This window comes from Capricornis sumatraensis, chromosome 4 (assembly GCF_032405125.1).
Source record: "Capricornis sumatraensis isolate serow.1 chromosome 4, serow.2, whole genome shotgun sequence".
Lineage (NCBI taxonomy): Eukaryota > Metazoa > Chordata > Mammalia > Artiodactyla > Bovidae > Capricornis > Capricornis sumatraensis.
This window is the reverse complement of record NC_091072.1, coordinates 93,671,272-93,684,087: the sequence shown is the minus strand read 5'-3', so window position 1 is coordinate 93,684,087 and position 12,816 is coordinate 93,671,272. Positions and strand designations below refer to the sequence as shown.

The 12,816-nt window shown below is 39.3% G+C and overlaps 1 protein-coding gene across 1 annotated transcript in view; it reads left to right on the top strand.

The window, feature by feature from the left end:
- Window positions 1-5,061, top strand: part of TBK1 (TANK binding kinase 1) — a 43,781-nt gene extending 38,720 nt beyond the window's left edge. Inside the window, exon 21 of the mRNA XM_068970252.1 lies at window positions 4,298-5,061. Within this exon, the coding sequence (XP_068826353.1) occupies window positions 4,298-4,349 (52 nt within the window). The 3' untranslated portion in view covers window positions 4,350-5,061. The remainder of the gene's footprint in view (window positions 1-4,297) is intronic.
- Window positions 5,062-12,816: the final 7,755 nt, after the last annotated feature.

Genomic DNA, 12,816 nt, shown 5'->3' with positions numbered 1-12,816 from the left:
TTCTCTGTATTAGTTAAAATGCTGCTGCTACTGCTAAGTCACTTCAGTCATGTCCAACTCTGTGCGACCCCATAGACGGCAGCCCATCCCCCGTCCCTGGGATTCTCCAGGCAAGAACACTGGAGTAGGTTGCCATTTCCTTCTCCAATGCATGAAAGTGAAAAGTGAAAGGAAGTCACTTAGTCGTGTCTGACCCTCAGCGACCCCATGGACTGCAGCCTTCCAGGCTCCTCTGTCCATGGGATTTTCCATGCAAAATAGGCACCATTAACATCAACAAATATTTACCAATGAGAGATGAGTGTGTTTATTCCTATAGCATAAAAATCCATGCTTCGGGATTTGACGAACTCTTGGAAAGAATTTTCTGCTTCCTACTGGAAGGATTTTCCCTGCAAAAAGTTGTCCAGATGCTTGAAGAAGTGGTAGTCAGTTGGCAAGAGGTCAGGTGAATATGGCGGATGAGGCAAAACTTCATAGCCCGATGTGTTCAGCTGTTAAATGTTGGTTGTGTGACATGCTGTTGGGCATTGTCATGGAGAAGAATTGGGCCCTTTCTGTTAGCCAGTGCTGGCTGCAGGTGTTGCAGTTTTCTGTGCATCTCATCCATTTTGCTGAACATACTTCTCTCAGATGTAATGGCTTCGCCAGGATTCGGAAAGCTGTAATGGAGCAGTTGGGCAGCAGACCACCAGACAGTGACCATGACTCTTTTTGGGTGTAAGCTTGGCTTTGGGAAGTGCTTTGGAGCTTCTTCTCGGTCCAAACACAGACCTGGTCATCGCTGGTTGTTTATATAAAATCCATTTTTCGTCCCACATCACAACCAATTGAGAAATGGTTTGTTGTTGCATAGATTAAGAGAAGATGACACTTCAAAACGACAATTTTTTTGGATTTGTGGTCAGCTCATGAGTCACCTGCCTGCCAGTGCAGGAGACTTAAGAAATGTGTTCGATCCCCCTGGGTTAGGAAGATCACCTAGAAGAGGGCATGGCAACCCACTCTAGTATTCTTGCTTGGAGAATCCCATGGACAGAGGAACCTGGTGGGCTCCGGTCCATGGAGTCTCAAAGAGACACAACTGAAGTGACTGAGTATGCATGCACGCGAGGTACCGACTTCTTGAGGTTTTGCACCTTTCCAGTTTGCTTCAGGTGCCGAATGACCATAGAATGGTTGACATTGAGTTCTTTGGCAGCTTCTTGTGTATTTGTAAGAGGATCAGCTTTGATGATCCTCTCAGTTGGTCGTTGTCAACTTCCAATGCCCGACTACCACGCTTCTCATTTTCAAGGCTCTCATCTCCTTTCAAAACTTCTTGAACCACCACTGCACTGTACATTCATTAGCAGTTCCTGGGCCAAATGTATCGTTTATGTTGCACGCTGTCTGCTCTGCTTTATGACCCATTTTGAACTCAAATAAGAAAATCACTCAAATTTGCTTTTTGTCTAACATCATTTCCATAGTCTAAAATAAATATAAAATAAACAGCAAGTAATAAGTCATTAGCAAAAATACATAAAGTGAGACATGCACATTAATGCATGTGCATTAATGCATATCTGACAACATAACCACATTTATTTAAGAATGTATTCCAGTATCAAATGGCAAATTTCAACAGTGTAAAACCGCAATTTTGCAGCAACCTAATAGAATTCTTTGAATCAGCTTGTGAAAACAAAAATCTTTTGCATATTATTTTTCCAAACATTTTCTCATTAGAATCATCATCTTCAGTTCTGAAATCAGAGTTGCTTAGGAGATGGCAGCACTCTGATAGTGTAACTCACAGAATCCTCTGCACACCTCCTTGCACGTGAGCATCATCTGTTCATTGAGTTCTTTGAGGAGCTGAGTATCTGCTTATCTTCAGAATCCTAATAGATCAAGGAGAAAAAGTTGGAAAACATATAGAGCCAATAAAGTCACTTTACTGGCTATTTTTCTCGGATGGCTTGTCTGTTTTTCTCAGAGAAGTGAAGTCATATTTGGCTCATGAAGGAAAAGCCTTCTTTTTCCAGCCCTTAGGTGCTTCTCCACAGGTTGTCTCACCACCGAGATGTTAACGCAAGGACATCATGTTTATGTGGTGTTTTGTCCACTTGAAGAGCACTTTCATGCCGTATGGCCTCACTAAGCATGTGTTCCAGCCTTGCATCCAAGGTCTACAGGTAGTCTTTGTCAGTGTTCCGCAGATGCTGACGTTCATACCTGAGAAGATGAACTGGAGCTGGAACCCAGCCTCCTGTCTCCTCACATCATCATCCCCCTGCTAACTCTGTTCCCTCACAGAAAAGACCACACAGCTTCCTAAGGCTTGAAAAGATTAGATGTCAGGAAATCACATGATATTCGAGCTACATGCAGAACGTTAGCCGACACTTCTGTAGTATCATCAGCCTTCTTAATGAATTTAATGAATTGGTAAATCAACTTTTAGCTGTGTGTAATTGTGAAAATTGAAATGAAAGTCTTCATCTACGGTCTCATACTCCTCCACCCCCATAGAAGCACTCAGCATTAATAGTTTGTTGTGCACGTGTATTTTATAAGAATGGAGTCATTCTGTTCACACTGGTTTAGTCTTTTTTCACTTAAGGCTATATATCAAGAGCACTTTTTCATATCCATACCTGTAGCTTCAGTTTTCTCATTTTCAGCAGCGGCCTGGTATTCTAGCGTTTTCATCTACCATATCTATTTAGTGCATCCCTGTTTATTGAGCATTTAAATTGTTTCTAATTTTTCACAGTTACAAACCATGCTTCAGTGAACATACATGTTCATATATCTCTTCATGTGCTTGTGTAAGAATTTTTGAAGGGTTGATTTCTTGACGTTTCTAGATACAGAATTGTTGGGTCTGAGGTTATGCACATTTAAATTTTGATGAGCTGTGTTAGTTTGTTCTCTGAAAGACTTGTTATCCCATTGAATGTTACCACTTTTTCAAGTGCCAATTTATTTAATAGAAGCTGGTGTCTTATTTCAGTTTCCATTTCTTCAGTTAATAGTGATATCAAGCATCTTTATATTTGTTTCTTTTTTTTTTTTTTCTGTGAATTGCCTGTTAGGTTTTAAAGTCTTTTCCTATTGGTTTATAGCATCTACATAGTACTTATCTCTTTATAACTTCATAAATTTATTCAAACTATTTTCTTCACAACTTTAGCTAAATTCTAAATTTATCCTGAAAGGCTAAAGATTAGCAAGTAGAAAAGATTATTAAAATTTTTTAACAAAATTTTATTGATATATTGAATCACTTCTGTTTTGTGAAAGAAAATCCGCACTTCCCAAAGCATGTCCAGTTACTCATGTTTTATTTGCTGGCTTGACAATTCATGGGTAACCAGACATGACAGAATCATAACTTGTTTGAGTGACCACTTAAGGATTTGTGCCAGAACAAGTAATAGAAACCAAGTCTTGTGCACTGTCTCCACATAGATATCTGTCACTTTGTATCTAAAATCACTTATCGTCCTTCCCAGCTCAGTTTCCTCTGCAGTTTCCTCATCTTCAACCCCTTTCTTCTCCTTCCATGCACGTAACTTGTTTTAGACACTAGCTCTTTCTTCACCTCCTTTCATCATGTTTGGTAGTCTTCCTTCAGAATGTTCCCTCTTGCCCTCATCAGCCTCATTTAGGTCTCCTTCCCCCCCCACCCCCACCCCCACCCTGCCCCATGAGCCATGGTCAAAATCCTGTCTATAAGCTTAACCAGCCCTTCTCATCTGTCATCGGTTTTACAGCCAAACTAATCTTCCCAGATACTGATCTAATCATTCCACTCCTTTGACTCAAAAATTTCTAAATTCCTGCTACCTAAAAAGTCAAATATAAATTTGTACTGAATACAAAGAATATAATAGTCTGATGCCAGCCTAATCACCCAGTTTTATTCCTACAAATAACATTCTGTTCCAGCAGGATTCCATTCCACACTGTCCCTGACTCCCAGCTCCACATCTTTGTTTATGAATCCCATCCCGAAGAAATTACCCAACTGGTCCTAATGCTTTCTAGATTATGTCACTCCTCGTTTTCTCTTAAGAAGTCTTCCCAAGCCATTGAGTTGTGTTTTTTCAAATATTTATAATAATACCACTGTGTTTCAAATTAGAGCAAGTTTATTTTGCTCTGTTTTCAAAATAGAGCACATTATAGTTGGTTAACTCTTTAAAAAGAATAGTTTGTTCATCTAAGAAGTATTTTATATTCTTTAAAATGTTAGAGGTCAATTAAGTGAATCTTGTGAGACTGCCTTTTTCCTTTTGTGTTTTAGGTTTGGCTCATTAACCATGGACGGCGGCCTCCGCAATGTCGACTGTCTTTAGCTTTATAAGAAGTCTGAGGCAGGTTTCAGTTTGCACAAGAAAATAATGTCGAGGCATTAAATGAATGCCTGTATAGGTGGTCTCTTGTTTCTATATTTCACTATTTGATGTGGTCATGTAAATATGTATAATATTGTAAATACATAAAAATATATAAATTTTTGGCTGCTGTTAAGATGTAATTTTACCTTTTAACATTCATAATTATATGAGGACATTTGACCTCAGTTAGCACTTAGAAGAAAGCCATGACCAATATTCTGAGATACTGATGGTCGACTTTTCTGAGTAAGGCCAACTAACTCATGTATCTCCGACTGCCTACTGAAAACATTTTTAAGTGGAACCAAAATTGGCATCCTTACAAATCAGTAAAGGCTGATTGTTGACATGTTTGTAAGTGACAGAATGGTGAGATAGCTTCTGTGAGTGGAGAGCAGAACCGAACCACTGTTGTAACTAGGATCCCAGTTTTTTTGAGAAGGATAAAGTGGCATTATCCCAGTTATCTTCCTATCTGTTTAATTTCAGGTAAATTACTGAGCAAAATTTTTAAAGTGATGAATTATTAAAAACTGTTCATTTTTTATTTTGGCCATAAATGTATAATTGTCATAAAAATTTTAGGATCATTTCAACTGTTTTAGGCTGTACATTTCTTCTTTACTTTAATTCTGCTTACTATTTCATGAAGAAATATCAATAAATTTCTTGATTTTAATGTAACAGTTTGTATTTTTCTGTGTACAACAGTTTGAGAAACAAAAGTTATCTTTTGAAAAATATTGTGGGTGGTAATGGTCAATTAGCCTCAGAAATTGGACGAGGGGCAATTCTGTGTCTCTGCTAAACCACTGATTCCAAATTTAGTAGAAGTTCTTTCATAAACATACGCTGTACAAATCCAAAAGAGAGCCTTCTCTTTGAAAAATGTACCCAAGGTTCTAGACAAAAGAATTGTGCTCAATATGAAATTATTTTATCCCAGAAGAATTAAGTTTTGGTTTTGGTTTCTGATTTCTTAGATGATTGAAGTATGATCATGTTCAACCTGTATATCATGAAGAGACCATGTTTTAAAGAGTAAATTTTGGCTACCATGGACACTGGAAAACTGAAAACGGATTAGGATGTTATTTGAAATCTCAAATTGATACTTTATTGTGGTGGGGAATTTTAAGTGTCACATGTACACATTAGAGAAATAAATACAGGGGTAAATGACATTACTTTACTTTGACATTACTTTGATTGTGATAGTTATCACCATCAAAAACTGTTTAGTCAGAGAATGTGTGGGGCAAGGGGGTGTTTAATCTCTTATAATTTTAATTTTCCATTTGACCATCTAACATGAATGTCTTTAATTGTGATACTAGGTAATAATTTTACCTGAGTTATATGGTCAGTTAATATATTTGCAAATTTCATTTTTATTCAAGCACCTCTAGAAAAGAACATCAATAAACAAACCCTTGCTGTGGGGACTGTATTTGTGTAAGTTGTCCTGGTAAGATCAATTCTTATCCACGCTAGTAATTGGTTAAGACTTACTGTTCTGTTCCTCATTACAGCAGCATGTAAATCAAGCACATTTGCTTTCAATAGACTACTCTCAAGAATGTATCTTCATTCAAAACATCTTATGTCAGTAAATGGATAGTGACATTGGTCTGCTGACCAAATGTTCAGTTACTATGTAAGTAAAATTAGCTTTAAAATAAGTTACATCTCTAGTTTAGTAGCTTTTTTTTTTTTTTTTTTTCAGTATTTGGATATATTTCCAAAAGACAGGGATTAAAAATATTAAATGTAACAAGTGAAAGAGTTGGTGGATTTAACTCTTTTCTTTTTCTGGTAGTTTTTTTAAGTTGATATACAGTAATATACAATATTATATGTTACAGATGTACAGTATAGTGATTCACAGTGTTAAAGGTTATACTCCATGTGTAATTATAAAGTAGTGGCTCTATTCCTTGTTGCACAGTATATACTTTTAGCTTATTTTCTTCATGGTAGTTGGTAGCTCTTCATCCCCTACCCTATTTTGCCCCTCTCTGCTTCTCTCTCCACACTGGTAAGCACTAGTTTGTTCTCTTTATGTGTGACTCTTATTTCTTTCCTTATTATATTCACTAATTTGTTGTATTTTTAGGAGTCTGCATAAAAGTGATATTGTACTGTATCTGTCTTTTTCTGACTTATTTCAGTTAGCATATTGCCCTCCAAGTCCATCCACATTGTCGCAAATGGTAAAATTTCATTCTTTTTTTATGATTGAGTGGTAGTCCATTATGTATGTACACACCACATCTGTATCCATTCATCTGTCGGTGAACACTTAGGTTGCTTCTGTATCTCGGCAACTGTAAATAATGCTGCTGTGAGCATTGGGGTACACACATCTTTTCAAGTTAGTATTTCGGGGTTTTTGGATATATGCCTCAGAGTAGATTGCTATCATATGACAGTTCTGCTTTAGTTTTCTACAGTGACTGATCAGTTCACATTCCCACCAGCAGTGTACAGGGGTTTCCTTTCTCCACATCCTCACCAACATGTGTTGTTTGTGTTCTTTTTGATGATAGCCATTCTGACAGGTGTGAGGTAAGATTTAATTCTTAATGTAAAAAAGAGATTATGGTTCTAGTAGAAGAAATAATCAAAAATGAAATAAGTGAATGTAACTTATGTGGGGAAAACAGGGATATCTTTTAGTAAATAAAAAAGAAGTTAGAGGTTAGGGAAGAAATGTGGAAAATAATCCCATCATATCTTCTAAAGGTCCCATTTCGATTATTTTGGAAATGACCAAATACTGAGTAAGTGGCTTATAGCCCTCGTTACACTGTCAGAGTGTCTCATTAGATATAAAAGATCTTTTCCTCAAAATATTCCTTTAAAAAATATAATACCTGCATCAGTAAGTTATCCAGAATGTGCTTTTGTTTGTTTTTCTGGGGTTTTTTTAAGTGATGAAGTTTGCTTTTTGTGGTGTTCTGTGCTAAAAGAGGTTTGTTATTTGGAATTAAGAAAGGAATTATGAATTATCAGTAGGTAAAAACAGTCTCAACTGAAATGTCAGAACTTTTATTGTCCCATCAGAGTCACAGGTACAACCAGAGCTAGTCTTTTTCTCTTTGCCCTAACTCCACTCAGAAGGGCAGTTTTCACCTTGTACTTTTTGTCTTTGAGGAAGTGCTGTAGAAAAGTTCAGTTCAGTTCAGTCGCTCAGTCGTGTCCGACTCTTTGCGACCCTATGACTACAGTTACTCAAACATTTAAAACGTGCGGGGGCAGACACTGAAAACATAAAGAAGTCTTAATGCTATCATTTTGGGCAAGATCCACCAGCCTACATCCTATTTTTAGGACGAGGAGAGTATCAGAAAGTCTTACACTATGGTTTTAATTGGACTTTCTCCCCTAATTGTCACTTATAAGCAGACTCCTAAGCAAATTCATAAGAACTCATGGAAGTAGAGTAGGAAACAAAAACATCTGACTTGGAAACAGAAACTGGTAATAAAATAGTTTCCTTTAGTGGGTGTGTATAAGTCAGCTCCAAAAATGTAGTGTGTCACATAAAAAAAGCACTGTCCAAGCGTTAAACATCAGGCTGTTTTAAGGACTAATGTATGAATAAGTTTATTTCTTTTGACATAAACAGAATGCACAAAGATCAGTTGTTGGATGTAGTTCCAGGAGTGATGATGGGTCTTTGTCTTTTATACACTTCTTGACTTGTAAGAATCAGTCAAATTCATTCTTTCTGTGATAGATTCCTGCCAGGGTTTAAAATACATTTCACTTTTCCAATAAAAAATGTACAAAACAAATGGGATCAAGGCTATGGCTTTTAGAAGTAGCTTGTTAAACACCAGCAAGTCCTGCAGACTGCCGTTGACAATTCTGTTGGATGCTGTGTTAGTGGATACTGGTGACTTTGTCCCTGTGTGAAAGTAATTGTAATTCTTTGGAGGAGGTGGGGCAGGGGTGGTGTCTATACTTAAAAATTATCAAGTGTTGCATTAGGTTAGAGTTTCTGAAGCTTAAAACTCTTTCTTTAGAAAGAACATCTATTAATACAGTTTCTAGTTACGAGGGCTAAGGTCCAAAGGACAGAGCGAAGGAATGACAGAGGAAGGGGATTTAGGGCTGACAGGTGGTCCCCAGACATATTGGCTGAAAGAGAGTTCACAGCTAAAGTGTCACATGTGGGTGTTACTGTGTTTCCTCATCCACACTCTCGTGGAGGGCTGTTCTGAAGCACTCAATAGTACTGGCTATGGCCATCAAAAGCGACTTTAATAAGACATTCAGAAGAATAGCCCGGCTCTTTTACTGGTTCCCCAAGTCACTAACCTGCTCGAAGAATCAGAAATCCAAGTTGCTCTGGAGCCAGGGGCGAGGTAAGTTATCTGAGGCTAATGCTTCATTTGAAATACATTTTTTTCTGTTACTAAAATGGAGCCCCCTCTCTCAAGTAGGGAGAAAAAACAAAGCTCTTAAAACCTTTAAAAAGTTATTTAACATGGTTTTCTGAGAGAAAATTAAGAGAAAGCAATTTGAAGGTGAGATATTAAAAGCCATGAACATTTTATAATCCAATTTATGCTCTATAGGCTTTTGGGTTTGGAGATGTTTTCTAAAGAGAGATGGAGAATGTTTAGCTTTTTTTTTAAAAAAAAGGAGCTCTTTTTATCAGTGAATCTCAACTTGCTTGTGGAGTTAAAATACCTTAGAATAAGCAAAAAAAGAATAATCAAATGCATTCCCCTTGTCATAGAAAATTTAAAAAGTCAATGGACCATTTTATTTCTTTGGGTCAGTTTATACAGCATATTTTAGTCAAGCATTAAGGTAAGATTTTAGGGCACCTTCAGTGTAGTGCCGCGTTTCCATCTGGTCCTGCCTGGCTGGGATATGAGGAGTCCTAGGACAGGGGGTTGAGGGGAAGAGGATTCTTGACCCCTTCTGCAGAGCCCAGCTCTCCTTTTCCTACACTGCCCCTGGGAGGAGGTCTGGAAATGCCGCCGGGAACAAGGTGAGCAGATGCTCTTCCTTCACAGTGTTTCATCTTGCAGTTGACTAATAATAGAGCTTTTTGACACCCATGTAGCTCTGCATGTCATATAAGAGCTAACATTTACCCTTTGTCTGGTAGGTAATCCAGCATAATCTGATGATATGATAGAAGAGCCACCACCACATCTTCCTTTAACTGATACAGAAATGACTGTGGGTATCTGATTAAGAACTTTACAAAATGTAGGGCCTGGTACATTTCAGTCATCTCTTTTTCTTTAAACTGATACTTCCATTCTTTTTCACTATCAAAATATGTATAATCTAGTTTAAAACTCGGGATGGGTGTGGGTGTGTGTGTGAGTGGGTGTGTCGGTGTGTGTGTGTGTGTGTGTGTGTGCATGCGTGAATTATACTGCAAGGAAATTAATCTACATTAAAAATTATTATATCATTAATAATTAGCATGGTGATTTAAATAGCACATCTAGATCAAAACCTGCCACACAAGTTCTGAATAGATGTCAGCTTCTATTTCTAGTCCTAGTGGTGCATTCAAGAAAGCTAATTTTTGATCCTTGAAAGCAAAAAAAAAAGTGTTGTAGGTTCTCCAAATGGGAGCCTAGATATATGTGTTAAATATGAATGTGGTTCACTCCTCTGAATTCCTGTTACTATTCCTGCTAGCTAAGAAGTATTGAGGTCATTACTGAAAAGAGGACACTGAAAAAAAAAATGACTGATTGAAATTGGGGGTGTTGATGTAGCCTTTGGGTACGTTAAAGTCTTAGATAGACCTTAAATGTCTATGAGCCCAAGAACAAATGCAAAGTTAAACAAGTGGGATTTCTTAAAGAAGCTTAATCATTTGCCCAAGACACACAGCTGAAAAATGACATAGTCAGGGGAAGTGAATTTTGGTTTCATCTTTGCCTGAGTTTGAACTCTTCACCCCCCTTCAGAGCCCTCCTGGATCTGTTCCCCCAAATCATGAGAACATAGCCCTTCTACTTGCTGCGTTGATCTCATCTCTAGAAGAGAGGGAGAGTCTGTGAAACTACGAGAAGTTCAACTTGTGAAGCTTCAAGTTTTTAATTTCATACTTATAAGTGCTTTAGAAACAGCAGACCTTTTTGGAACGCCAGGAGGCATGAAAGCAAGTACTTTTGGAAATGCAGTGTTTCCTGTGACATGGTTTTCTAGACAGATCCGGAAAGTTCAAAGTAGAACACCTTTGAAAATACCAAAAAGCCTATGTTACAGAATGAATCTTCTCTAGGCTCAAAACTTTCTTTTTTTGAGAGCATATAAAGTAATAATAGAAATTGCAACAAAGCTTCTGTTCCCAGATGTCAAATCTATTATTTTCATCTCAGCTCCTGCTGGAGGACATAGGGAGAAATTGGCAAGGACCCGCCCTTAGCTTCTCTTAGTCACCAAAACACCAGCACGGTGCTAGACCCATGGTAGGACATGCTCAGTGCTGTCGAAGAAATGTGTGGTTAAGATGTTTCAATTCTTCATCCCACCCTCTCGCCTGACCCAGCAGGCACACAAGAGAACACAAACATGTTATGCACATATACACACAGCATCTAATCAAGTCTTTTGTCAACGGCAATTTTAGGACTGGTCACCAAAATGGCAACCCACTCCAGTATTCTTGCCTGGAGAATCCCATGGAGGGAGGAGCCTGGTAGGCTACAGTCCATGGGGTCACAAAGAGTTGGACATGACTGAGTGACTTCACTTTCACCATCAAATGATTTGGATGATTTGCCAAGAGAATTGAGAGCTCATTCATGATAATGACCAGGAATGTACCAGGAGTGCCAACCCAAGAAATTAAGGGACCAGAAGTCTCCCCCCTCCCACCCCCCAAACTATTTGGCTGTGATTTCTACAGCCATCCACCTACTTGGTTTCAGCTAGCGAAGCTGGGGATTCCAGTTTCTCTGTCCCAGGAGGGGTTTAAAATACAACAAAACAAAACATTAACAGGACTAATCCTGAAAATCTGGTGCCCTGGGTAAGAAAGAAGAGCAAGGATTTCCTCAATTCTATCCCCTCCCACTGCTTTGGGTTGCTGAACCCCTCTGGGAATCCAGAATAGTGTTGCTTCTAGAGCAGCTACATTTTCCAAACCCAAGGTGTCAGGCACAGGGACGTGGTGTGAAGGGATGGGAGCTGAGCATTGATTGCTTTCAGGGGAAAGAAAGATGCCCACGTTTTTTTCTCTGAGATCACTTCTCTGTTCATTTGCTTTAAACCACATGGGCTTCCTTGTTTGGACGCTACTCTGTAGATAAAAATGTTTTCTGTGGGTCCAGAAAACCCCTCTTTGCCCCCCAGGTCTGCCAGGCTTCAGCAGGTGGTCTCTGTAAAGACCAGCTCCCAAATTTGTATATGATCCAGAGTCACTTATAGCCTAGGACCAAAGACTCTGAATTTGGGGACGGAAAAAGCAGACTGCAACAAGCACAAATGTTCTTACAAAGTGGCCTTCACCTCGGGCTGATCTGCCCACAACCCAGTTCCTGAGTGGGTCAGTTGACCAGGGAGGGGCTGGAAAGCTGGTGGCGGGAGGGAGGCCCCGAGTCCCATCGGATTGCTGTTGTCACTTGCTAGCTGTTCTGGCTTCAGTCATTCTTCCTTCTTCCCTTCCTTCCTCCCATCACGCTCCCAGCTTCCCCCAGAGTGAGGTTTCTAAAGCATGTGTGTGCTCCCGTCACTGTCCCTCCCGAGTCACACACTGCGTTGTAGCTCCCTGTTGCTTACAGTTTTGTTTTGTTTCTGAGTCTCCTGCACCACTCACGCCCAGAACACCTCTCATGATGCTCCATGGGGTCAAGGTGCAGGGTCTAAAGAGGGTGTTAATGTTCTATTTGAGATCTGCTGACTTTTAAGGTACTGACTCCTTTGTATCCCATCCAAGGCCCAGCTCAATCGAGCCCACATAGCCAGTCACATCTCCACATACTTCTGCATTGCGTCCTCTGCGATAACTACGTCAGCATCCACATCATGCTGATACGCAAACTCAGATGCCTGCAAAATTCCAGGTGGAATAACCAAAAAGAAAGACTTCCCTTGTGGCTCAGCTGGTAAAGACTCTGCCTGCAATGTGGGAGACCTGGGTTCAATCCCTGGGTTGGGAAGATCCCCTAGAAAAGGCAGTGGTTACCCACTCCAATACTCTTGCCTGGAGAATTTCATGGACAGAGGAGCCTGGCAGGCTACCCACAGTGCATGGGGTTGCAAAGAGTAGGACACAACTGAACGACTAACACTTTAATCAAAAGGAAAAGTGTTGGATGTAAGAAAAATGGGAAACGGGGGGATTCTGGCAACCTGAAGAGCTCAGGTTCCGGCTTCTTTCTGTTCATCCAGTTGTTGGGCATCAGGTCTTAGAGTTTCAGAAACCTTTTTGTTCATC